At 30.4% G+C, this 27,925-nt stretch overlaps 2 protein-coding genes across 48 annotated transcripts in view; both read right to left on the bottom strand.

Moving 5' to 3' along the window:
- RhoGAP19D (Rho GTPase activating protein at 19D) overlaps nt 1–27,925 on the bottom strand; it is a 520,079-nt gene that overhangs the window by 151,969 nt on the left and 340,185 nt on the right. The window lies entirely within an intron of this gene.
- On the bottom strand, nt 1,029–5,597 carry LOC143192007 (uncharacterized). Its single transcript, XM_076397466.1, has 3 exons — nt 5,108–5,597; nt 3,249–5,018; nt 1,029–1,180 (listed from the first exon to the last, which is right to left on the bottom strand). Exons 1-3 carry the CDS (start codon nt 5,520–5,522, stop codon nt 1,029–1,031), a joined length of 2,337 nt encoding a protein of 778 aa, XP_076253581.1. The 5' UTR covers nt 5,523–5,597.

Below are 27,925 nucleotides of genomic sequence, written 5' to 3'. Positions count from 1 at the left end.
AGTAATAATTGTAATTACTAAGCAACAGTCTGTATGGTTTGATGTGTAATTGAATTCTTTTTTTCTAGTCTTAACATCAGTAAGCTCAGTAATGGAGAAAAATCGTCGGTATTTTGTCGACGATTTGGATCACATGTATTTTTTTCAAATATTATTTTTTCTGTGTATTATGCAAGTGGGATCTACTCGTATTGCTTGTGTATGGTTGTTTATAATATCTTCAACATTTTATTTAGAAAAATAAACTAGAAAATATGTATATTTATATAAAAACATATTGTCATGAAAGACCGTTTGAATATAAATATCGTTAAAATATATTCTTAGAAGGTTTTAATAACAATGTGAATTGAAAATTAAACTTAGGGCAGAAATTATCTTAAAATATGTTAGTAGAATTTATTATTAATTTATTTGATAATTATTATTATTAATTTATTATTGAAGTATTTCAGAAGAATTTATTATTGTTTTTATTGTTGTTGTTATAATAGAGCAAACATTAAATTATCATTGTTAGTTATAAGAGAATAACTCAATAAATATAATTATATAACTAAAATAATTGACATTAGTCTAGTTATGAAAATACTTTTTGTTTGCAAATAGATATTCCGAGGTCAGTAAAGATATGCAATTATTTAACATGTTTATTTTTATTTAACGAGTCGACTCTGTTTAGAATATGCGTGTACATCAATGATTATAGCGCGGAAACGCTGTTCACTATTAATCACCATTTCTGCGTAGTTACAACAGGTAATAATTAATATTTCTAGAGCATTCATTCATAAGTGGCTAAAACACCTGAAAAATGACTGATAGTGTTTAATCTTCACTGGAAATCTTAATAAGTATATTATAAATGGAACGCATTTATAAATTAACATCATTTATACTACGAAGTGACCTAAAACTATTTGTAGCCTATATTTATGTTATTAAAAAGCTGGTGAAAATTAAATGCATGGTTATTAATTAGATTGTTGACATTTTAACCAATAATTTAAAGGAATATATCAAATAATTTAGTCAGAACTGGCTACTACGACTACGGTTTCCAATTTGGGTCTATTACTTTGGATTTTTTTACATTCTCTGAGAATCTCGATGCACGTGAACATTAAAGTGAACTGACACGCAGACTTCTTACTTGAAAACACCCTCGAATGTTCACTGTCTTAAAAACATTTATGCCCAGTTATTATTATTCAGTTGTTCCCTATAATACATAAATTGAATTAAACTTTATAAACGAATATAAACTGAGAAAAATTAAGAATATTCTATCAGTGTTTTAATATTGCGGCTCTCTTCAGAAGTAACATTATCTAATTTTTTCTTTAGGAAAATGTTTCCTCTGTCCGGCTACTGTTTTATTCCAAACATGTTTTGGGCGGATACTAATTAAATTATGTTTGTTATGTACCTTTACTGTTCACAAATAAATATTACGTATTTTTATACTATACTAGCTGACCCGACAGACTTCGTCCTGTCAAAAAGATTTGTAATGTGGCAGTTTTTGTGCCTACGTATTTTAAAAAATTCTCCTGAACAGAACCATCACCCTGGTGATAGGGCGTTGTGAATAAAAAATAATTAAATAAAACATATATAAGGATTGAAAAGTAAGTAATCGCTTTATTGTTAATCATGTGAATCATAATTATTATTATTATTATCATTGTAGTGCTTTGTGGTATACGATGTTTTTTGTTTGATTACCTGGCGCATAGATAAACAAATCTGATGGTTTTCCAACACGGGAACAGGCAACATACAATTGACCATGTGAGAAACATGGGTTTTCTAGATTAATACCACAAACACTTAATGATTGCCCCTGGGACTTGTTTATAGTCATAGCAAAAGCAAGCCGCACTGGAAACTGTAGTCGTTTAAACTCAAATGGCACATCAGTCGGAATCATTGGGATGCGCGGTATGAGAACATCTTCTCCTTTATACTTTCCTTTGAGTATAGTTGCTTCTATCACATTGTTTAGTAATTTTTTTATCGCTAACCGTGTACCGTTGCAAAGACGCGGTTGGTTGATATTTCGCAACATTATAACCACCGATCCAACCTTTAATTGAAGATTGTGAGGTGGCAATCCTGGCAAATCCAGCGAGTTTAAAAATTCCGGTGGATAGTTGACTACATCATCTTGATTAGTAGCCGAATCAACTGATTTATATATCCTCAATTCGCCTGTAATTTGTTCTTGAATTTTGAAATTTAATTCATTTACATCTATGTTTTTTGCAGCCAGTATAGCTCGTTCGCTCAACCAATCATGGTTTCTGTAATTTTGAGAAACATCTGGAAACACCTTCTGAATAAGTTCATCTTTTGATCGAGTTAACTGACAAAAACTTTGAGGAAAGTTAATGCAGCCAGTCAACATGTCTATAGGAAATTTGCCATTACCAATGTCAATGAGTTGTTTAGAGAATATGTTTCCAGATTGGTCATTTTGCAACTCGACACGCATATTCTTGCTTAAATGAAGTACTTTGACATGTTTCCACAAATTGGAGGACTTTAGACATGCATTGAGTTCATCAGCTGGCATCGATCGTGGAATCACTGGCAATGTTTGACGAAAATCTCCTGCTAATAAAATCATTACACCACCAAATCGATTATTATTGCTACGTAGATCTTTTAAGGTTGTGTCTAAAGCCTCCAAAGATTTTTTATGTGCCATCGTGCATTCATCCCAAACAATCAATTTACATTGCTGCAAAACCTTTGCCATTGCAGAGTTCTTCGAAACGTTGCAGGTTGGAGTTTCATTGCTTTGCATATTTAATGGCAATTTTAGTGCTGAATGGGCTGTTCGACCACCTTCAAGCAAAGTTGCTGCGATTCCCGACGAAGCGAGTGCAAGTGCAATTTTATTTCGTGAGCGAATTGTTGCTAATATTAATGAAATCAAAAAAGTTTTTCCTGTACCACCAGGTGTGCATCTAAGAAGTAAATCCCTCCAGTTTCATCATTTGTTACTTTCATAAGAGTTTCAAATACATACTTCTGTTGTTCATTTAACAGTGGAAGATTTGTTTGAATTAATTCTTTCAAAGCGTTGAGATCATACAGTCTTTCTCGATGCAACTCTTGGTTAAAAGCGTCATGCATTGGACGATTGGGCGCGGTCAGGCCTAATTGAATTAATAGTTTGTTTGACATTATCAAGCACATGTCCTCAATTGAAATCAATGCTTCATTGTAAATTTCTTCACTGATTTGTATATTTGGATTTCCCATTCTATTCCCTATTTGATACAAAATATCATCACACATATAATCTTTGTACTTCATCCACAAATCAATTGGGTTTGATGGGAAGCATGTAGATATGATTATAGAAAACAATGTTCGTATTTGATGAGCGTGTGATGATATTACAGCATCATTGAGAGTTTGATCCCAATGAGCGTCATTTTCAAGCAATTGCAAACGTTGACAGGCTTCTCTGTAGAATCCACACAATTCACCATCAACAGTTCGTAACTGTTGGAATGATATTGGGCCACGTACATTGACTAATAGCAGTCGTAAATAAAAACATTCATCATTGCTTGGATGTACTGAATAAATCCGGCCAATCGCATCGGTGGAATATACATCTGTATATCCTGGAACTGGTTTTCCTTGTTTCCGTCGTATAAATCTCCTTGAGGATTGATTCCAGGTATAATATTTTGGCATTTCAGAATATAGCAATGTTTGTGCGAAATCATCGTTTTGGCATGTCTCAAAAAAACTGGTTAATGTAGTAGATGGTGGCTGAGCAGCTCTTTGTACTGCGTTCTGTGCAGTAAAATACACTCTTTGTCCATTTTCTAAAAGCACAGCTAAGTGAACAACAGAAGGGTGTGTCTCATGAATAGGAAAAGAAAATATTCGCCAAACTGCTTCATTACTACTGACATAGCGGCCCATTTGGTATTGGGTAACTTCATCATTAGAATTCTCTGCACCAATTCCAATCACAGCCATATCACTGCCTTTGGTTACATATTTGCAAATGTATTTAATCGATTTCACTGAATGGCAAGATTCAACGTTGATGTGTGCTTTGAATGTCTTTGATAAAATGGGTGAATATGGAACAATCCAACGATTATCTATTTCAATATCTTGTTGATTTAATTTGACAATTGTTGATTTTCCATTGTCTGCTGTCGATCTGCGACGATACAATGGATAACCGTCATTACCAGTAATTGTTTCCGATATTAATGTCCGTGGATATCGTTTTGAACATTTACCATCCATCATACACGGTGAATTTTGATTAAGAGTTCCACAGGGACCATGTATCATGTTTTTGATAACTACCTCATGCAATCCAGGATCTACTTGTACATTAGGGATTTCAGCTGATATCACTGCATCAACTTCATTTGGCCTTATCTTTTCAACCAACCAAATCAAAATGTGTGCATGTGGCAATCCTCGTTTCTGCCACTCCACAGAATACATCCAGCAGCGCGTCTCACCAAACACATTATGTTTTACGATGAAATTCATTAAAGATTTCAACTTTTGTCTAAAGACTCTGGCTGTAATATCATGACGATCAATGGGTGATTGCCCAGGGAATAACTCCTGCTTAATTTCTATCCATTGCGGATTGCATGTAAATGTGATGAACAAATCTGCTGTACCATAATGACGAACATACGACATGGCATCTTGAGCATATTCGTGCATATGCCGAGGGCTTCCGATGTATGTTGCTGGAAGAATAGTCATCCGACCGACATTCTGTGCATTTCCATCAGTATTAATCGCATCTCGAAGGTGAATATACTCTTCAGATCGGAGTTTGGTTTGATTCAACCTGATGAATGTTAATCTCTCCGTTTCAATTTTAACATACATGTCAACAACATATTTGTGATATAATCGCCGACATTTCAATATGTGATTATCTTCATTTTCCCGAATCATTAGGCGGTATGAATAATAGTTCATTGAACTGACTTTTTTGTTGGTTTCAGAACCTGTAAACAGATTTTGTTTTAATAACATTCAAATACATAATATAGTGACTGAGATATTATCGCCATAGCTAAACTAATATTTTAGTTACCTGTAATGGGATTTATCATTTTTATTGATAAATCGTAGCCATTTTCACCTTGCCAAAATATAATGGGATATTGCAGTGCATCATATGAGCGGTGTGTTTCCTTTATACGTTGTAATTGATCATTCCGACGATGTAAAACAATATCACGGGATTCCAAATTTTCTCCAACTACAACGATAGCAACTTCATCAATAGTTGGTGCATTAAAACGTCTTGTATGTTGACCTGCAGGTGTTTTATCAGCTCTGATTACAATTTTGTGATTATCGGATGGCATCAGATCCAGGGCAGTTTTAAACAATATAATCAATTGATTGTGTTGATGAAATAAAGTTTGTAATTGTTCTACAATAGACCTCTTTACTAAATTGTTATGTGCACAACGCAGATCAATTTCTTGTCGTGAATTGCCCATAAAATAAATTTGCAGGAATTTGTTGTCGCTATCTGACACTGGTAACAGTGAACCTGCTCTGTGATATATTTGCCCTTGTATCTGTAAATAAAAAAAATATTATGGTGTGGTATAAATTAATGGATTGTCAGTGATCAAACTTAAATAATATTTGATCTTAAAAAGTATATATTTAGTTTTAACTAATATCTATCAAATATAAAATATAATAAAAGTGTCACTGAAACTGAATCACCATATAATATGATGACTAAGTGATATATTTCGTAATGATTAAGAAATTGAAGATTAGTAACACATCTTAACTTTGGTGACAGAAAATTTTGTTCGCTAAAATAATTATGAGTAACTGCTATAATACATACCTTGAAAGTTGGCATAAAATTTTCCCGAACTGCATTTGTTGCCCCAAATGAAGTCATTTGAAAGCAATTGTTATATTGTTGGATATGTGTCAAAAAGTGTATAGAATCTGTTCCTATTCCTGAAACCAATGAGTACAATGGTTCTGGTGGTGGATCCAATGGTATCAATTTCACTTTACCATTTGCGCAACACAATCCATTGGCTTCGTTTTTGTATTTTAATGCCTTACAGTGTGAGCAAACCAAGTTCATAGAACCAATAACAACACATTGGTAGTTACTGTAGTCAATTGACACATCGTAACTGAAAGCAGCTCGATTCAAACTTGCGCGATTATTAGTTGAATGTCGCGCTCGCGCTTCACGCGTTTGTGATATCCGAATTCTTTCACGTTCATTTCCGTCGTCACGTTCTTGTGCAGTACGATTATATCGGTAATTAGCTTGGTTTATAGCATTTCTGATTCTTCTACCTAAATTGCTTCGTCTTATAGGAGGCATATCAAATATAAATTATTTTTTCACTAATCACGAACTAAACAAACACTAACTAACTAAACACTCTGCACAAAACACGATATACGAATTTGTTTCGTGTATCAGTTGACAATTCATCTGTCATCTGTCAAAAGTCATCTGTAACAGACAACTTTTTTTTTAAATTTAATATGACTTGAACTCAAATCCTTTTAAGCCGTACGAATTGTTTTATTTATTTAAAATTTGGATATTAAAAATAATAAAACACTGTTGGTAACGCGATTTTTGTTTGACTGATGTAATGACGTGGAAACTGATGCATTTTATCTCACGTGCCGAAACTAATACAAAAGAAACGCGAGTTTCGGAACGCCACATTAAACTCCTCCAACTATGTATTCTGTGCTCCAACGCACACACGCACATTGTTTTGATAGATATGATCTTTGACGTTAGGAATACACCTACATTGCTTAGACAACAGTGAGTGCTTGTAATTTAATATGAACTTTATACCATAGCAATAAAGCTCAAATTGACTACCTTTTAGTTACAAATCATTTGTATGGGAAAAAGAAAAGGGCTATTTTTAGGGTTTTTCCAGCAATAATTCTAATTTTTTTCGCCGTAAAAACCATCCTTGAACTTCAACGAACATTTTAAAAAAAGATTTGGCCAAATTGGTCCAGGCGTTGTTGAGTTATGCGCTTACCAACACATTTTGCGATTCATTTTTATATATAAAAGGGCTATTTTTAGGGTTTTCCAGCAATAATTCTAATTTTTCTCGCCGTAAAATCCATCCTTGAACTTCAACGAACATTTTAAAAAAAGATTTGGCCAAATTGGTCCAGGCGTTGTTGAGTTATGCGCTTACCAACACATTTTGCGATTCATTTTTATATATAAGATATATATATATATATATATATATATATATATATATATATATATATATATATATATATAACATATTTAACACATTCTGATCTTATTCTTATTCATAATATAATACATTATTACTCGATAATAAGCAAAATCTCGTCATTGCAGTATGTAGCATCAAATTAAACGTAATTGTCTGTTTAAAATACTCTTCGTATAATCAATCGCATACACTACTACGTTGAAAACTAATGACGTTTCAAAAATGATACACTATGCCATTTTGTCATTAATTGGGGGTATTTGGTAGATAAGAATTTATGTTAAACTATAGGTACCACAGCAAAAAGATTAAAATGTTGCTGTTGAAACGCTAACACCTTATACAAAAGATTAAAGAATAAAAATATTGTTACTAGAAATGATAACAACAGGCTATATATGTTCTGCAAAAAAGGCGGATGTATTTTTTTGAACGGGAAGTTACCAATTATAATAATGCATGTAATATAAAATGAGAAAATGCAAAAACTAGGGTCAATTCTTGGTAATCGCGTGGTAGTAAATTGCGTACGCAAAGAAGTATTTTTCAGTAATCTGGTCAAGGGATCAGAGATTTCGGTAAAGGCACGCAACTATAAGGAGCTACAGGGTCGACCTTATCTGAAACCGAAGCCAAAATTATTATGCCTGTGTGTCTGTAATGAAGACATTTTTCGGTTACAGATTTTAGATACAGCATCCTTACATGCTATTTCGAATTGGAAAACTATCGACAAAAATACCGGGTGTTTTATAAAGATACCGTGCTAATTCAATACCTGTTCAATATTTATGCTTATGAAGAACAGGATTTATTCGAACATGAAATCTAGTTTAGAATTAAATTATAGAATGATAATTTCCAATAAGAACGAATTCAAATTCATTAAACATGAATATAAAAGATCATATTATATTTATATTAATATATAAATAATTATAGTTATAAATATATTTGATCTAGCATCATAAATAATTGAATTAGTAACTGCCAATTATAATATTGTGCAAATAATGTGCAAGCGACCGTTGACAATATCACCATTTATATCAAGAAATAGTGTATAATAAAGTTAACTGTCATGAAATCTAAACAGAAAATTTAAATTAAAAATAAAAGAGCAGTACAGGATACACAAAAGTGGTTGCTTGGAAGACAATCACAGCTATCTAACATACACAACAAATTGTTGTTATATAAAGAAATTTTAAAACTAGTATATATTTATGGTGTGCAATTATGGAGCTTCGGAGCATTGTTATCACTCCGTGATATATCTAATATAGCTGTAACTACGTTCAGTGGCGAAATTAAGCACTTTGCGAAAAGGTATAAGTGAGATTATGATAAATTATGGATAAAGAAATGAGTTGGTAAATGTGGTAAAAGAGGACCTAGCGTATAACCATTTAATACCTAAATTTGAGGGATAATGTTAAAAAAAAGTCCTGGAACAAAGAAACCTATTTTTTGTTCAAAATTGGCTTTATTCATCAACGTAATATTCGTCAAGAGACTCAATCATTCGAGCGCTGCTCTAACATTTCTATACCACTTTTGTAGAACGATTTATCTTTTGCATCAAAACAGGCCTATCACCAGTTGCTGTTCAGTGTGTTTTGGATAACAGTGAGCAAACGCAGAGCTTTATCTTTTGATATCTTTATGATGTTAGCTAACTCACGTAACTTCACTTTTCGATCACTCAAAACGATTTTGTGAATTTTTTGATGTTTTCTGGTATTACCACCTCATTTGGACGTCCACTGCGTTCTGCATCATTGGTGTCTCTACGACCATATCTGAAGTCAGCAAACCAACGTTTTATTTTGATTCTGATGGAGCGGAGACCTTGTAACACTTTTCAAGCAATTGCTTCGCTTGAACGGTACTTTTTCCCAACGAGAACCAGTGTAAAGTTAAAACACGAAATTGTTTTTCATCCATTTCTTTGAAAATAACAAAAGTAGTATCACTCTTAGCTCTATAACTCATAAATGTATGTGTAGAATATCATGAAATTTTAACAGATTTCTTTTAAAGGTCAGTACTAACTGAAAAAGCGGCGAATGCAATAAAACTAGCGCTATTTATGTGTTAGACCCGGGACTAATGTAATGGGTCCAGGCCATGTGTAGAAAATAGTCGTAATATATGTACAATATTTTTTGAAAATATACTTTTACAGTATAATACATTAATATTAGCTTTAAATGTATATAAATATTAAAAGACAAAAAATAACTAATGTATAGTATCACATACAATCCAAATATAATTAAAAACGAAAGTTTTGTAACTTACTGGGTCAATATGTAATAAATAACATATTTTGAACGAAGAAGAAAATAATAGCGGGCTTTGTTCCTTTATTTCACATAGATGAGGTGTTACCTAACAATGAAAAAGCTTTCATAAAAGTCACAACGTAGAAATGAGTTGGAACAAAAACATGAAAAACAAGCGATCATTGTGTGACAATCGAACATTTCTCAGATGTTCAATGAATATTATTAGATAATATCTTGCTATAATTATTTAGCAATAACCATCTTCTCAATTAGTTTCATTCAGTTAGATAACAATCAAATATATAAATTTGTTTTTTGTTGTTTATTTACTGAAATATTCTTAAACAGGAAATCGCATAAAGTCGACTTCGTCTAAATATATATGAACCATATCCTTGATATTAAACTGAAATAACTTAAGCTGAATATTTAACTTTAACTTTATGTACTTGAACAGGGAAAGGAAACAAGGGAACAAGGAAATCTTGGAGTTGTGGTCCATTTAATTTGAAGGTCATTGTTCAGTTAATAGCGATTAACTGTGTTGCTAATCAGCATAAGATGTTTGTTGCGTTGGATTGAGAACAATAAGTTAAGTTAATTGTTTGGTATAATCTAATATTTGCACTCGTAGGTCTAAACAGGCTTTATTCTAAACCGACTAAACAGTAGTCTACAAGTAATGTTCCTAAAACATTGCTAACTTTTTCTATAAGCAATGTTAAAAAGTACATACAGCCAAAACATTTAGCGTATAATTTCTCCTTTGTTACTCTAATATCGGCAGCGTATAGTAAAAAAGGAGATGTTTATAGTGTGGAATTACTTCTAATATGGAAATATATTACCGATACTGTTTGTCAACATGACATGTTCAGCTGTCACTCGAAGCATTCCTTAGTGAGGCTAAAAGAGAAAAGTATCGCAGCTGAAGCTGTAAGGCCATAAAAGGTGGATTAGAAGGTGCTCAAACACTCTTAGCTATAAACTATTTCAATAATGAAATATTTTTTTAAATAAATTTTCCCTAGTCATCAAAAAGTCATCCCTAGTCCATGGATTTCTGGCACAAGCATCAAAATTCAAAGTGTAAGACCATATAAGGCGGACTGAGGTTACTGTGAGTCAACTAGAATAGTCTACTAGAAATTGGACAGAAGCCTGCTATCCAGGGTGTACAGCTACCAAAGACGGATTTGCAGTAGTTCAGTTTCTCAACCGTAAACTATTGGAATAGTCACCAAAACTTGGGAAACCAAGCTGACTACTTATGACTACGGAGAGAGTCATGTGTTTTCTTGTGAATGGTGTAACGAGTTAGATGTCTAAAAATTGACGTTGAGATAGTGGATTTTGCTTATTTTCTAATAGATAAAGACCTCCAGTGTCATTTTGTATCAGATTCAACAAATCGCCTCTTACTTGCTTAAATAAAATAGTATTCTGAAGTAAATTAGACGTTTTGTCGTTTTAAATCCCTTCACATTTCTGAACTTGATATATTGATTTATACATTTCAAAAATATTTCTAATATTGAAGATTGGTTGGTTGATTATGATCAACCGTAATTGTATACTGGACAGATTACACTGAGTGAAGCTGCCACAAGTGATCAAAATCAAGATCAAGTATTGCAAGGAAAACTTATCTTAGAAAAATAACTCAGAATCATGCCAACGCTCTATTCCAAGATAAACCATAACTATTTTATTATATTGCTTAATATATGAGTACTAACAAATTTAGATCTAACATTATTTAATACGCAATGAGCACGTAAATTAAACACAATCAATCATCATTCATTGATTACAAAATCCTTGTTATCTCTCACTTTCAGTCACAATAATCAAAAATGTATATGACTATGACGATATTTATACCGAATTATTTATTACCAATATAAATGTAACCTAATCTGATGCATCCTCAAAATTTGTGTTTGAATACGTCATTAATTCTCCGTCATAAATCATGTGCGTTGTATAGAATCATAATTAAGAAGACAGAATTGTAAAAATAACTTGATATTTTGCTAACAGAAAATGACAATGAACTTTTTCGACATATTATTCCTAACGAATGTTGAAAAAGTGCACGAAGCAGAATGCACGTGTACTAATTCTTATTTAAAAATATTTGTTCATATGAATAAGTTGGGGCAAAATTACGGTATACGAGGTATACTACCGTCCTTTACTGTAGAGAAAATTTCCCTACAGAACAGTACAGATACTCATATTACATTTTATTTAAAAAATAAATTGTCATTTAATTTTATTTTAGCCTAGAATATATTTAAGGAAAATTTTAATTACCCCATTATTCTGTTTATACCTTTCGGTATTACATTATTACATATTTATGAATTGTCAAAGATTACTTAATGGTAATTAGCAATCAACAGTTGGTCAAGTAGCAGTAAGAAGAAACAATATTTTATAATTTATTTAATATATTATTTTAGTATATACTATTGATATTTCAACGACAGTACCTGTAATATATCTGTCGCAAACATTTTCATATTATCAGGTATCTTATCTGAATATGTTGAATAATAAAAACAGCTAGGTATATCTAGTAGCATAAGAATGTTTAAATATTTATGGTATCAAAATAAAGAATGTTGTTATAATAAAAATAGTACGATATGTTAGATTAGCTGTTGACAAAAGCAATGAAAGCGTTACATTTACATATTGTTACCATTATATTTTATATTTTGCAAAATGTAATAAAAACAGTGAACGTAAGAAATTCGCGACAACTCTCGCTCAGAAAATCTTAGAATTAAATTTATTGCATTTCATGACGGAATTGTTATTGATTTTCCGTGTAGTTTTTTCTACGGTTTTATCGTTTTCATTTAATAGGAAGAAATCAATACTGCAGATGTTGAAGTATAAACTACTAAAAGTAGTTAATGTTAACGTTATGTGAATGTTACTAAATGAAATATATCTAATAGATAAATATTTTTTACTATCGCTGCAAAATATCTACTTTATATCTTTATTTGGATAAATAACCATATAAGTTAGCTATTTTTATATAATCGTGTATTTTATTGCGCAAGACTGTCATGTCTTTGATTAAATAGAGAAACCACAAAATATTTCAGTATTCAAGTAATAATGTATATTTAAATCAAGTTTAAAAAGAATCTTTTCTGTTAAGAATATACAATAATAATATACAAAATTGTTTAAACTTTCTTAGTTATATCGTAAGTAATAACTTAAAGTACTGATATATTACATAATATATTATTAATATATAAAATATTATATTAAGCTCAAGTGAGCACTAAGATACAATTTGGTTGTCTATTTTTTCGAATCGATGATACTAGTGTCTGTTTTAAACATATTAATAACTATTGCAATTCTTATAAATTTCTAAGTCTCGGAGTCATACAGAAGTATTGACAAGAAAAGCATTCGAAAGAGGAGGATTTTAGCCTTCATTGTAATATTTTCTCTCTTCCACCCGCAACATCTTAGAGGAACAAAAGCCCCTATTGCTTGACAGATTACGACTTTACTCCAGCGGTACATTCCAGTTTCTTCTTCTCTGTTATTGATCCCATATATACTTTAACTCCTGCACTTGTTCTAACTGGACCCTATTGAGTCTTACAATGCAGGCGATTCTTCATATGTCAATAATTAGGTCCTTTTTTCTTTAAGTCTCAAGCCGGTTCGTAGTGCAAACTATATCAAGAAGAATACTAGAAGTCTCAACGTCTCTATGAGCGAATATAGCGTTATCATCAGCGAACATGAAATAATTCAAGGAGATTGTTTTTTTGTATATTGAACGACAAAAATTAAACCTTTAGCATTATTGCATTGTTGAAACAAACTACTATCTTGAAAAGCCGGTGAAAGACGACATCTCCTAAGCGAACATCGGCTGGGACGGCTGGAATGGTTAAAAATACGACATTTTTCTTTCTTTAATAAAAAATCCATGACAGATATAAGCATTTTGAGCTCATTCATCAGCCATAGAGAACACCACAAAAAGGGATATATTTACGATTAAACAAAACTATCAATTTATATATAGTATATATTAATATATAGCTAGGATCATTGTATGACATCTATGATCCATCATCTATTTCCATCATACCTTATTATTAACATATTATAACATTATTATTAATTTACTATTAACACCGTCGATATGATACTTAAGTGTAAATAATAATTAAGTAACTTAAACAGCTTTAATCTACTGAGTTTTGTTGAATTAACATTGTCTACTGATTGAATTTGAGGTTGTTTTTTGCAGCTTTTTGTAAATGTTGTGATTGTCTAGTTACTAAAGTGCCCATCTGAAGATTTGGATAGACTGCAAAACTATAGTTAGTGAGATCCGCAATATTATATTCAATTAATTTCACAACTCTTCACATTTAACAACATCCCTAATACATGGTTATAATTTGGATTACATTGAGATCAGCTACCATATTCGTAGTATTTAAATGATTGAATAAATCACCAAGAATGGCAACTCTCTTCTCTTATAACTTAGGAAATCGATATTACATAACAAATCGATAACATGAAGCACGTTACTAAAAACAGTCAATAGTAATCAATGAACGGTACCTATAAAACGATATTGATATAAAATTCAGCTATAAAACCGAAGCGATTCACTTCGTTTGTATCATCTAATAATAAATATGACCATTTATGTGTGAAGACGACATAGCAAAAGCATATAAACACATTTAATATGGATAATTGTTTTGTTCGAGTTGAACATGCTGAGAATGTTTACGTTTTAAATGTTGTAATAATTACAGTGACGGATACCGCTGCTATTTATGCATATTTACATTCAATATCTACGTTAGTTCGTAATTTTAAGCAAAAATATTATTGGTAAGAGGGTTATGTATTAAGTACTCGCACTTAATTTGATCAGAGACATTTATTAGTTAAAATACGAAGCATCAATGAAAATAACTGCAATGCAGCCTAACTAAGCTATTAAATTCAATTATTTTGACATTACATAAAATCATAGTTTTTCATTTAATATGATTGAATTATTTAGAGTATACTCACGCAGCTAATCATGGAAGGTTCAATATTTATTTTTCAAATATTTTTTTGATTATAAGAAATCTATTGTCGTAGTTCATGAAACATTTAGAAACTAATGGTGATGCTGCTTTGTTACATCCCAACTGTCAATATTAATTACCACGATTTAAAACTGATGATTTTTATCAACGATAAAAAACGGTCTGGAGAACCAAAAACATTTAAAGATAATGAATTGAAAGAAAACTCAACTCAACTGTTCACAGAAACTTATATATAATGGAAAATATTCAAAACTAAAGTAGAAAAAAAACAATTTTTATGTATAAAATGTAATTCAGTAATAACTTCGACATTACTGAAATATTTCTGTTTCGTTTTCTACTATCTATTTTTTCATATTTTGAACGAGAAACTATATTGTAGGAATTAGATATAGCACATTCGGTAGCAATAGCAATCTTGTCATATTGTATATTTGTAATAATGATACAACTTTAGTAAGTTTATACCGGTACATGAATGCTGTTTGGTTGAAGATTTTTTTTCTCTATTATTTTTTGTAAATCTCTAGAAATTTAGTTTACAGCATAATTCAGTTCAGTAATTATATATGTTATCATTAAATTGTTTTGCGGCATTGAATGCAGCCCCGTGCAAGTTTCAATTCGGCTGTCCAATATTTTATGGATTATAATAATATGAAATCCTTATAAAGAGCTCTCTATTTCTATTTTGAGTCATGGCTAAATTTGATGATGCCTTTATTGTTATCGTTAAAATTAATTAGAGCGCCTAGCAATCAAGCGCATCTACCTGGATCATATTACTATTTAGTTTTTAACATCATTTGATATTAGTTATTTCTATTGCTGCAAAATTATGAAAGTGAATTTATCTAAATGGCTGCCATTATTAACTAAATGACCCAGCGTGTTGGCAGTGTAGTACCATAAAATGTATTGTTTAATAAAATCACTTCTATCTAGGCCTAGGCCAACTATTTATTATGTCTTTTTATGTAACACATTCATAGAAATATTTTGTTCCAGTTAACATACTTGAAATATTCTTGTTTTATGAAATCTGACTTAGCAATTATGGCAACCGATGCGACTTCTATTTATGGACATTTATATTTAGTAGCTATTATATAATTAATAGCTTTATTTAAGAAACATATTAATTAGTAATATTACCCAAGTCATATGCACTTGAAACTTATAAAATAAACAAAAAACGGATTATTTTCTTTAATACAATGTGATATTTTTAATTCCTTCTATGTTAAACTTTACGAACAGATACTAATTCTTATTAATGCTTAAAATTAGTGTGCTAATACAACAACAAATAAATGATTTGAAGACAAGATTTTAAGAACAGAAATAAAATTAACATATGCAGATTATGAGTTCATCAATGTGTTGTCAATGTGCCCAACCTGTAACCGAATCAGCCTATAAAACTCACCTGGCTGTGAAATATCTGCAAAACTGATCAAAATATAAGCGATAATAATTAGAGGTAATAAATCGACAACCGTTGTTTTGGCACTTTGCTTGACAAAGCTAATAAATATTCAGAGTCAGAAATAATCTAATCAGTTACCTTTATCAGGAACGAGTGAATGCGTTAATGAAATTGATCCTATTAAATATTAAGTTGGTGGGTTTTTTATTAGAAATATTTTTTAGCGTGTTGCACTGACATTAGTATAGGTACTGTGACTAAAAACTCTAAAAAAAGGGAAAAAACAATATAATGCTAGACTCACCAAAGAACGTCCACAAGCGAAGCGAGTGATAAATCAATATCACCTTGATGTTGGCTCTAACGCAATCAAATATATGAAATATATAAAATAGTGAGTAGTTTTTTTCAATATTGTGTTCCCTATCTAATAATTTAATACAATTATTTCAGGGGAGATTGTTCATATAGGAAGTATTCTCCGAAAACTCAGCATAAATATATCCAGCTCTTTCAGGGATACAGATATAGATAGAAAATTTGGATATTCCAAAATGGAAAAGTATGCCACTCATAGCGAGGACAAAACAAAGATAACAAAGGTTGGCGGACAAAGGTTAAAGTTAGAATAACATTTGATTACGTTTGCTTAGTCATAGTATTATTAAGAATTTATTTCAGAAATATGTTCATACCGGAAACACGAATGGTTCTATTCCTGAAGCTGAGTTACTATTTTGTCACTCGGTAACGATTAAATAAATGTTTGTGTTTTATGTACATTCCTTTCTTTACAACTGGTCTGAAAAAAAGACAGACGAAAGTAGATCATACGGAAGAAAAATATGGTCACAGAATATTACGCCTTCCTCCCTATTATTGCAGATGTAATTCTATCGAATTGATATGAGGGTGGTAAATAATTATTATAATGGACTGATGCTGATCGAGAGGCATGGATAATGAAGAACTGTCTGGATGAACTCCATCAGCCACACAGAAGAAGACAATGACCAGGCAATGTCACTACATAAAAAACGCACCTAGAACTCACCTCATAGGTGCAGTGGAAAAGAGTTAAATGTAAATATCATAAAACAGTCCTACAAACAAACTATTGTTATTATTTAATTAACATACAGTTTGAGTCCTATGATAAATCAATATTTTAAGTTTTTAAGTTTCATTATTTTATTTAAATTAGAACTTTGTTATATGTCAAAGCATAAATAAATAAAAAGTCAAAGTGGATGCGACAATAACGCGACTTTGAGACGTCATATATCTTGATTGCGTGAGATTACTATCATCTTGGACGGACTATATACTAGTTATTGCGATTTTTACTGTTTATTCACTAATATTATCATGCTAGGTTTGAAGCAGAATATTAAAATTTTACTGCAGTGAATATTAAATTGAAAGTGGCCCTTAGTGAAACAATATATTTGTAGATATGTAAATTCAATTGTTTAAATGTCAAACAGTTAAGTTAAAGGTTGGTGTATTATCTGTGTATCCGTATACAAATATATTTTCAATAATATTTTTGTGATCAATGAGTCTATCAACGAATGAATTATTTACATACAGCCCTATTCTTATGACATTTTTTATTCATTAAAAATAATATTGTTTATACATTAAAATAGAAATAAATAGAAATATATTAAATATTTACAATACGATATGTAAAACAATTTATGGCAACTTCGATAATCAGAAACAATTTTGTCTTTTTGTTTCACATAGAAAAATTATGCATTTTTACTGGTTTCCTTAACATATCGCGGTTCTTTCAGTTCTTCTTTCTCGTTTCATTCTGTACCAGTAAAAATTATTCAATTTCTTAAATAAAGTCAATACAATTATAACTGAGTGCAAAACTTATTAATAAATATATTTACACGAAATATACGGTATTAACGAATTAATTATATCAGAAAAGTATTTTTTTAATTTTAAAAACCGACATCAATATAAGCGACCAAATAATTATCCCTGCTTAAAAACTCAGATGGAATAAAGTGACCGCCATCCTCAGTTGATTAAAATTGTTAATATGGTAGAAAACCTCTCTTGTTCGCGTCAACATTCTCGACTTATATGGGCTCGTGATTTATTACAAAATTACCGAACAAGATTTTGGTTTATTCGCGGTCTTTCGGCAAATAAATTTACTCGTCGTGGTACGGGAACGTATTCTTGGCGGTTTAAGATGCCTATCGATCTTGGCGAGCTGCTTCGTTTTTCTGACGTTTATCAACCGATTGGCATATTTGGTTGGACGTAGCGTGTTTCGCCAGTGCGCATTCCTCGACTGTTTTGGTTTAAATTAATACGCGAAGTAGTAACAGTGAAGTAACGGTTGCCGGAACCTAATACATTATGACAGATTTACTGACATATTAAGAAAATTAAAAAGAGACTATTTTTAAATGTCATTTGCTTTAAAAAACAATTTCAATTCGAAATTACTTGCATAATTAAACATCAAAATTGCTGATAACTTATATAAAAAAAGAAAAGTCAGTAGACTCTTGATATGATAGTTTAATATTTTTGCTACTTAAGAAATTGTCTTCGTTTTATTATAAAGATCATTTTAAGTCAAGCATTGAAATGACTATAATTATAAGACATAACAAATGTTTTAGAGTTCTTGCAATAAAACAGCCAATGCACGTCGAATATAGTGCCAAATACAGTTTGTAAGAATATAAAATTTGTTTTAAACTTCGGGTTTTTATTAGTTAAATTTCCCTGTTATTAAGAATATGTAACCCTGTTGTCAAATGTACAAAATTCTTCAAAACATTAGTGAAAATAATTAAAGGCCACAAACCAGCGTCTCTAGTTCTAATTAACTATTTCGAGCAAGAACGAGATAATAGTGAGCTAGTAAAATACGTTAGAGAGGTAAGTACTGATACTATTAAATATTAAAACGCCGCAGCTTTATTGGAAATATATTTTAGAGTGTTGCAGCTGCACTGCATATAAATATAAGCATTGTGACTAAAATATCTTAGAAAATAAAAACAATATAATTTTGGATCATTCCGAATGGTAAGCCCAAACAAAGATACACTAAATACAGTAAATCAGATGGCTGAATAATAAAGCAACAGAGTATTACGTATCTGCATATTTAATCCAATCAAATTGATTGTGTAGCAATGAACTAGGGAGAACGCGGTGATTAAATCTAATTTTATCAAGAAAAATGTACATAGGTAGTAACAGAGGAAACTAAATAGAAATACAGTGATATTAAAATGACTTGACAAGTAAACACAGCAACGAAGAAAACAAGACCTAAACGAAAAAAGGAAATATACTGTGAAGAGTTGAACAAATTATAATTAATAAAGATCACACTCACCATCACATATTATTACTGTGTGCTCAAAATTGTATGGCATGATAAGTTCAAAGAACAATTATACATTATAGAACATTATAGAATTTTACTACACACCATAACATCGAATCTGCTGTCGTAGCAACCTAACGTATTATAATAGTTTTAAGTTTTTCTTGTCAAACTCAATTAAAATCTCTCCTATGCTTTTTCTACAATCTCTATATTTCATACTTTTAATAACCTTTTAGAATTTAAGTATGTTTATATTATTTTTAAATACCATCAAATATTACCACAAGGTGTTATTTACAACATGTTATTGCTGCATGCAAATAAAAGTAGTATATATTTATTTTCAAAGACGATCAGCCACACCCAACAAAGTGTATCGATACTTACAGCCAAGAAAGTGTTTAATTAAATAGAAACACGCAAGCTGTAGGTTGAATGTAATTAACTTATCTAGTATTTTTAATTAATTTTACTATATTGGCATGTTTACAAGACACTCTGATAGTACTAGTCGAACGCGGGTGGGCGATTTCAAAGCTTTAAATTTAATGGCCTCCATGCAAAGACTCTATATCATCTATTAGAAGATTTAAAAGCTTATAATTATAATATATGAGGAATCTTGGATTCGGAAACCAGTTGCATAGAAGCCAAACGGTGAAATAAAATAACTCACCTTATTCAGGACGGTTGAAGATAAGTATTATTAGCTCATTAGTTAAACAAGATCTATATCTTACCTCCTACACTACTCAGGTTCAGTTATGTTTTTCTAAAAAAATATCTATATATAGTGTACATAAAATCGTAATAAATTCAATCATTAAGATGGACGATTTTACTTCCAAATTTAAATAAAAGTGATAATTTATTCGTTTGTAAAACACCTCTTTTTTTAAAGAAAATTCTAACATATATTCTAACTGATGTTCAGTTACTAAAGTAGCGTTGATGATTTATATTTCGCAAGGTCTTACGTTATTAAAGAAACCTTATGATTGCAATATAGTCTCAATATTCTCAAGTCAGTAATTAACACTTCACGTACTGCGGTATTTCCTTATATAGTGTCGTATAATCACCATCTATAATACAATCAGTTTCAGTTATACCATATTTACATACAATATTTGATTATATTAATGATTTATGATATTTATTTCTAATTACTCTCTGGTCTGATTTCTGATATGAACTGATTTAATAAAATAGTATACCAGCTGTACCGGTAATTTCCTTCCGATTTTTTTCGATCAAGAAAACATATTCACTACGAATAGTAGCACTTACTTATTCAAAGTATTAGTAATATGATTCTATCCATTTTGGCCATTTCTCATGCATGGATTCTTCTCCAAAGGAGGAATAAGATTTAATAGAAATCAATGCATTTGGTTAAAGAGCTTGAAAATATGAAAACATATGAGAATAGCGTGTGAACAAAATACGTAAAAAGGAGAGAACAAAATAATTTTGTTCTTAGATTAACTTCAAATCGGTAAAACAATATACTCTGAATATTATTGTAATTTGACTGGATCGATGTAAAATTTCGTGGGAAATTTTTTTTCTGAGGAATATTTTACAGAAAAAGATTAATTATTTAATGATTAATTACATAATCATTTAATTAAGGCCACGCGTTCTTTAAAGCAGTTCAAAAAATTATCACAAAAATTTTAATCAAAATAGGCATTGTGACGACATCAATCCTTTGAGAGTTGGAAGCACAAGTGTAAGTCAGCCGCTATCAGATTTATACACAACAGGCCAATTGGAAAGTCCCCGGCCTACCATAGGAAAACAAATTTTTTGGCAAAATTAGTTTTTTTTATTCAACATAATTCCCTTCAACGGTGATACACTGATTATAGCGATACACTCCAACTTTTCGATACCATTTTGGTAGTACGATTTGTCCTTTGCTTCAAAATAGACCTCAGATTCGGCGATCTCCTCTTCATTCGACGAAAATTTCTTCTCAGCGAGCATTCTTTTGAGATCTGGGAACAGGAAATTGTTGCTGGGGGCCAGATCTGAACAATGCGGTGCACACATCAGCTTAAAGAATGGCATTTTTGACCATCCAAAATATCGAATTATGCCGTACAGTCCTGACTTGATACACAATTTGACATTTTTGATCCCGCATATTAAAAGAAATTGGGTATCAACAATTTTCGATGCCCAAAGCAGTGGTTCATTTGGTTTCAAAATGCACTGATTTATAGCTTTTCGCGAGGAATATTATGAAAAACAGCTTTCAACAAGCAACCATCGTATTTGCCAAATCGATCTCTCACTGGCTACTTTCATATCTCAAAGTGCATGCGGGGAAAATTAGTTTTATCAAAAATAATTAATACCACCCATTGAAGCATATTTCGTCACTTTTCCGAAATTCCACTACTCAAGGCAGAATTAATTAATTAGAAAATTACTGGTAGGAGTATAATGACGGGGGAAGTCTTGAGTGAACAATAAAACGTATTTTTATTAACCAATAATAACAACCTAGTATTATAAAAGACCATTCTCCGAATTAGTTTGAACTTAACTTTCTAGATAAAAACATTTATAAGATCGTTAATTAATATTCATACTTTTTTTAATGGATATATAATTTTATCACCAATAAAAATTGTGGAGCGAAATCTTACTATAAAAATTATCACCATACGAGAAAATAGTGAGGCAATTCGTATAAAATATAGGCTTAATTTTTTGAATTCAATGTGGTATTATATTCGTATTGATCTATTATTATATAGCAATATGCGTCCCATTGATAATCAAGTTGATTAAGGTAATCAAGTTGATCTAAATTTGAATAAAAGTTCTAAATGAAATCAAAACAATTGGTAAGAAGCACGTCTAACAAAGATCAAATAATACGATATTCAAGGTGTTTATTAAACGCGTAAGAAGTAGAGCAATTGTTTAACAGTAGTAGGTGTGGTGGAACATTCAAGATTTGTTTAGTCACTAATGTTAAATATGATGCAGCTTTAATACGGTAAGTTCTTGAATTTGATTAACACATGAATGTAGCTATAAATGGAGCTATGCAAAACTATATTCAATTCGTAAATACAATGCAACTAACATTTCATTAATTTATTTATTAATTATTTTTCATATGATAATTTATATTTTCCTATATTTCGACAGTTCTTTTCTATCCTTTTTTACACGTTCCTTTCAGCGAAATTTGGCATCAAGTTTCATTCCGAGATACTTAACGTTGATGTTATATGGAATGATCCCAACTTCCTTGTGGTACACCTGCTTTAGCTTCTTGTCTGATTCTAAACTTTCTTGCTGTCGTGTAAGATTTTAATAGTTCTCTTGTTTTGGTAACATTTTCTACAGTTTATGAACAAAACCTTCATGCCATACCTTATCGAAGTGTTTATTTGTGCAACATCTAAGAATATACATTTTTACCTTTATAGGCTGTTTCATTCACACCCGTTACTCTATGCACCTGGTCAATTGTCGAATGTTTGTTAACAAACCCAATCTTATGTGTTGATATTGAGTTTATTCTCTATAATCGCTTTTATTATTTTCAACTGGAGCTTTCAAATACCTTAGATATTACAGATAGCAGTGAAGTAGGTCTATAAGCTTTTATTTCATTTGGTATCCTCGCATTCGTTATCCTCTACAGATGAATAAAAACTAATGTATGATGGGAACGTCGAAATCATGTTAAAATACCTTAGTTCTTTATATTATTTCTCAGGTATTATCCAATCATTGTGGGAAATGGTCTACAACGAAAGCATCGTTATAAGTCATCGAATATGGGCATAAACGAAGTAAATTCAATCAGAATCAGAATTCTTGGTTTGGAGAGACTAAAGAAGCAGAAATGTGATGAAAATTGACAAAATATGTGGAGTACAAGAAAAGGATAGTTAAAGATCATTAAAATTAAAATGACATCTTAAAATTGCGACTAAAACTTAATAAGCATAAACAAAATAACACAATTCCAACTTGTTTCATCGCTTGCATATTGAAACTTAAAAATCGAGTTGAATTTATGAATAGTGGATTAAGAGGTCTCTAGGAGAATATTTCGATATTATAGAATAAGATACAGAGCATCTTAACGAATTATAGGATGAATATCAAAATGAAGTAAGATGCTTAACATAATTCACTGATTTTGATTATTAATAATGGGCTGATTTTGGCAATTTGATTGATGAACAGTAACTAATAATGAAACTTAAACTATATTTAATTCCTTCCAGATAATATATAAAGAAGCCTTTCGAATAACGCGAACAGTTTTTCTTTAACCTTCATTGGAATCTTTATTAGAATGCATTTAAAATGCTTTGTTTAATATTGCAGATACTATAAATAAACGGTACATTGTCAGTTCGTTATAGTTACTTAGCGCGTCAAGCAGATACTCTGTTTCATTTTAATAACACAGAACAATGTATCTTGCACCTAAATAGCTATTTTAACATCATACAAACAATGCCAGTTCTGCGTTAATGCAAACTAGCCGACGAATAGACCTAGATACGTCGGTTATACAACAACGAAGCTGAGAACAGCTTAATAAATAAACTTCATTTCCACTTAGGCGATACCAAATTTGTCTTACAGTATATTGCGTTTCGTCAAGACCAAATCCAACCGGTGTAATTTAATATTTTGCTTTTTTGTCTTTGAAATATCTTAACGACGGACTCACGTACGCCAGGTCAGATCACGCCGAAAGATAATTGTGGCGTTCACTATTAGAAGAACTAGAAATTTCAAAACGTACAATCTAATAACATACTTGCACCAGTATTTATGTTGCAAATGCTAAAAAATATATTATATACTAAAGACAATGTTATTAAAAGATATTTCTATTATTAGCGATTATTAGGAGTATTTCAGTTTTATAATTTTCATCAATAAATAAAAAAATTTTAAAACTCAAGTAAATGGTGAAATTTGTAAGCGCTATTACGTACTTGACCACCAACATTTAAATCTTATCTTTTTGTGATATTTAGATGCCTGTGATATTTTATATTACTTAATTTTTGACATATTACATTATATTTATATATTTCTCGAAACATTAAAGAAGTAAATTTGTAACATTTCATGGTGTCATGTTATATTTTTATTTTATGTTAGTCTGTTCCATGTACATTATACGTTCACTATTCTTTAAATCAAAATTGTACAAAAAATGGAAAAATACATTTGTTTTAGAGCATGACTCAATAGCAGCAGCTTTCTTGTGATGTTCATCCGTTCATTTTTTTCAATTAAATTTTTTTAACAATGTTCAATAGTTTATCTACCTATTAGTTAATCTTATTCCTATTGATGATCGGGCTCCTTAAAATATTAACTACTGACTACATATTCAATTTTGACAAAATTAATTAAACAAAACTTATTCCTGATCGTGCCTGACTCTACCTCATTTAAACTTGACATCTAATATTTTATAATTTACAATAAGGAATTTGCCGAAACAACTCGAGAGAGATAAAACGGAAATATGAAGAAAAAGAAGATGAGAAACTAAAAGAAAAAGTTAACAAATACAACTTAAATGAAGCAATATACAGGAGAGCTCAAGCTAAAAATAAATTGAATAGAAGGAGAAGTAAAGCTAGAAATAAACTAAAGATAAATGGTATTAAAAAAACTAACAAATCAGGTAGAAATTAAATTAAAGTTTTTAAGGATTTTTTAAGTCAGTAAGCCCAAATACAAGTATTAGACTAGTTGGGAAAAGAAAATACCACTTGCAGCTAAAGCGCTCTGTTATATTAAAAAGGGTTTTCAAATTTTAAGCCTTATAACGTTTGTATCTTAATCAATAATAATTTTCCATATATAAATGGGTCCACTATATACTTAGCATGTAACAAGTTTGATTTATTAATGTCACCCCTCGTATAATTTTAATTCCATTTTGGTTGTAATCCAAAAATCAGCATCGAAGAAATGCGTCGAAAAGTGGGCGGACAAGGACGTCTGTACCAGCTTTGACCATAAAAGTAATTCGAATACTCACTCAATGCGGTTTTTATGTGAACGCTAACACCGTCAGGTAGCATTACTAATGGGATTTTATAAACATTGAGGAATCAATAAGCTTGTACGAAACAGATTGACAGGTGTCTTTTAAAATAATTTGATCATGAAATGGTCTTTGTGCGGTCGGTCCAATTCAAGTCGGAATAATTATAATGTCAAGTATTGAAACAGTACCGACAAGATTGAAGGCTATGAATAGGTTAGCTCTTGATCATATCAGACTACCAAAAACGTTTTTTGTTTCAAATTCGTTTAAAAAATATTGTATCCGAAACCAAGTCTTTGTTATCAAAATGTTGCACTTATCTGCCTTTGAGAAAAAGGGAATTAATTGATGATTTTATTACATAAGGAAAACACTTTTTCTGTTATTTATTTACGGAAGAATATCCTTATTATTAATCACACTTAAAAAAAAGATGCTATCAAAACTGTAAGCGAATTAATCAATTACTTAAACATTAATTTATTATATTTTATAAAATAATTATACCTTTCAATCAACCATTCCAAAGAGGATTTTGCAACATGGTTAAATATAATTCAATAAGATCGAGGCGATATTCTTGTGGGCTGTGAAAATGCACGCGAAAATGTCGATCCATAACGTGTTTAGTATAAATATATAATTAGTAATCAAAAATAATAACCAAACTTATAATAAGTTGAACAGTTTTATAACAAAATAAAACTGTAAGATCTATAAGCTCCTTTTTTGTTTTATTTGGATGTTTGTTTTACATGTATCTCTCAATCATCAGCTATATTATATATTGAATTTTTATATATTATTCAGATTTGTTACCAGATTTTTGTACATCAAAAATAATAAATTCGAGAAATGAAAAGGGTAAGGAAGAAAAAAACTTTTAATTAGTTCGAAATTAATAAAAATATTTATTTCTAGTGACATCTCAGTTTCTATATTTTATACATTTGAATTAAATAAGCCATATAGTATGATTAATATATTTCATAATTAATTAATTATTAATTATTAATTTCAATTGAAAATTTTAAAACCACAGCCAGCTTTTTTGTCTTATTTCATTACCATAGATATGACTTAGATATACCACCAATTTTCTATTATAAAAATAAAACGCAATAACAGAAATTTTGTTCGTGGATTATTTCCAAATTGGTAATGTTATATTAGTTTACTATCGTAATTTTTTGAAAGAATTTGAAGCAAATTTCTGTAAGGTAAAACTACGAATTGCTACTACATCCAGCTTATATGCCAGATTCACTTCATTAGTTCACTAAAACCATTGTGATTTTATTCCCCAGAAAAAAATTAATTTGATGGTATAACATGTATTAATAAGCCATACGAATTAAATCCATCGCAAAACCAACGACCCCATCAATTTCAATGATACTATAATCATGCCCCATATTCATACACAAAAACAACAATCATTTCTTAACCGATAATGATATCATAAATATAAATCCATTAATAACATAAAACGTTCTCGTTATGGATACCGTCATTCATGACCTACAAAATCGAACCTTGAACTCTACTTTATGCAGATGACGTCACACGTACGGCATGAGTCATGAAAGTAAAGCATTTAAGTCCAAGCCTGGGGTGTCTGGTTTACGTATTTTTGTCTATGACTAAATATCAAAGGGGATGATAAAATTGATATTAATAGATATTGCGAAAAAACGAGGAAATGATGGACAATCACTGTAACTGATTTTGAATCTGTGACACTTGAATCTAAAGCCGACCAGTTCAAAATTAGTAGAAAAGTCCAGAAATTACAGCATAAAAAGTGGGATTAAAATGCTCAAACAGGTATCTATGAAGATTGATTTAAACACTATTCACACTGAACCGATCAAACTGTATTCCATACATTCATAGATAGATATAGCAGAGCATAACTAATAATAACATATAATAATAAATTCATCTTTTGAAATGAAAGAAAACTGACTTTACACAAATACTTTGCTATGACAAAGAATTATTTATTATGTAGGAACTTTAACACAATAATTTATTTATCTTTAATACGTAATGATTAATATTAATTATTATTATTAATTTAATAAACTAATTTGTAATCTTTTTAGAACAATATATTTTACTGCCACCATTACTGATGAGTTAATTGAAAAGGTATATATTTTACAGTCTATTAAAACTTAAATTTATTACTATTTTGTTTTAAGTAATAATGTGTTAGTTGTATTGGTGTAGAAATAAATATCGAACAATGAACAAACATATCCGTTTTAAGAGATTTAAAACTGACAAAACTTAACAAAACACTCAATTCGATGAAGCAAATTTATATGATTTATATATTGTACTATAA

Source organism: Rhynchophorus ferrugineus, unplaced genomic scaffold, assembly GCF_030347505.1.
Source record: "Rhynchophorus ferrugineus isolate W39M unplaced genomic scaffold, kcgeb_rfMv2 rfM2, whole genome shotgun sequence".
NCBI lineage: Eukaryota > Metazoa > Arthropoda > Insecta > Coleoptera > Curculionidae > Rhynchophorus > Rhynchophorus ferrugineus.
The sequence above is the reverse complement of the archived record's forward strand: the minus strand, read 5'-3'. Positions and strand labels throughout refer to the sequence as shown.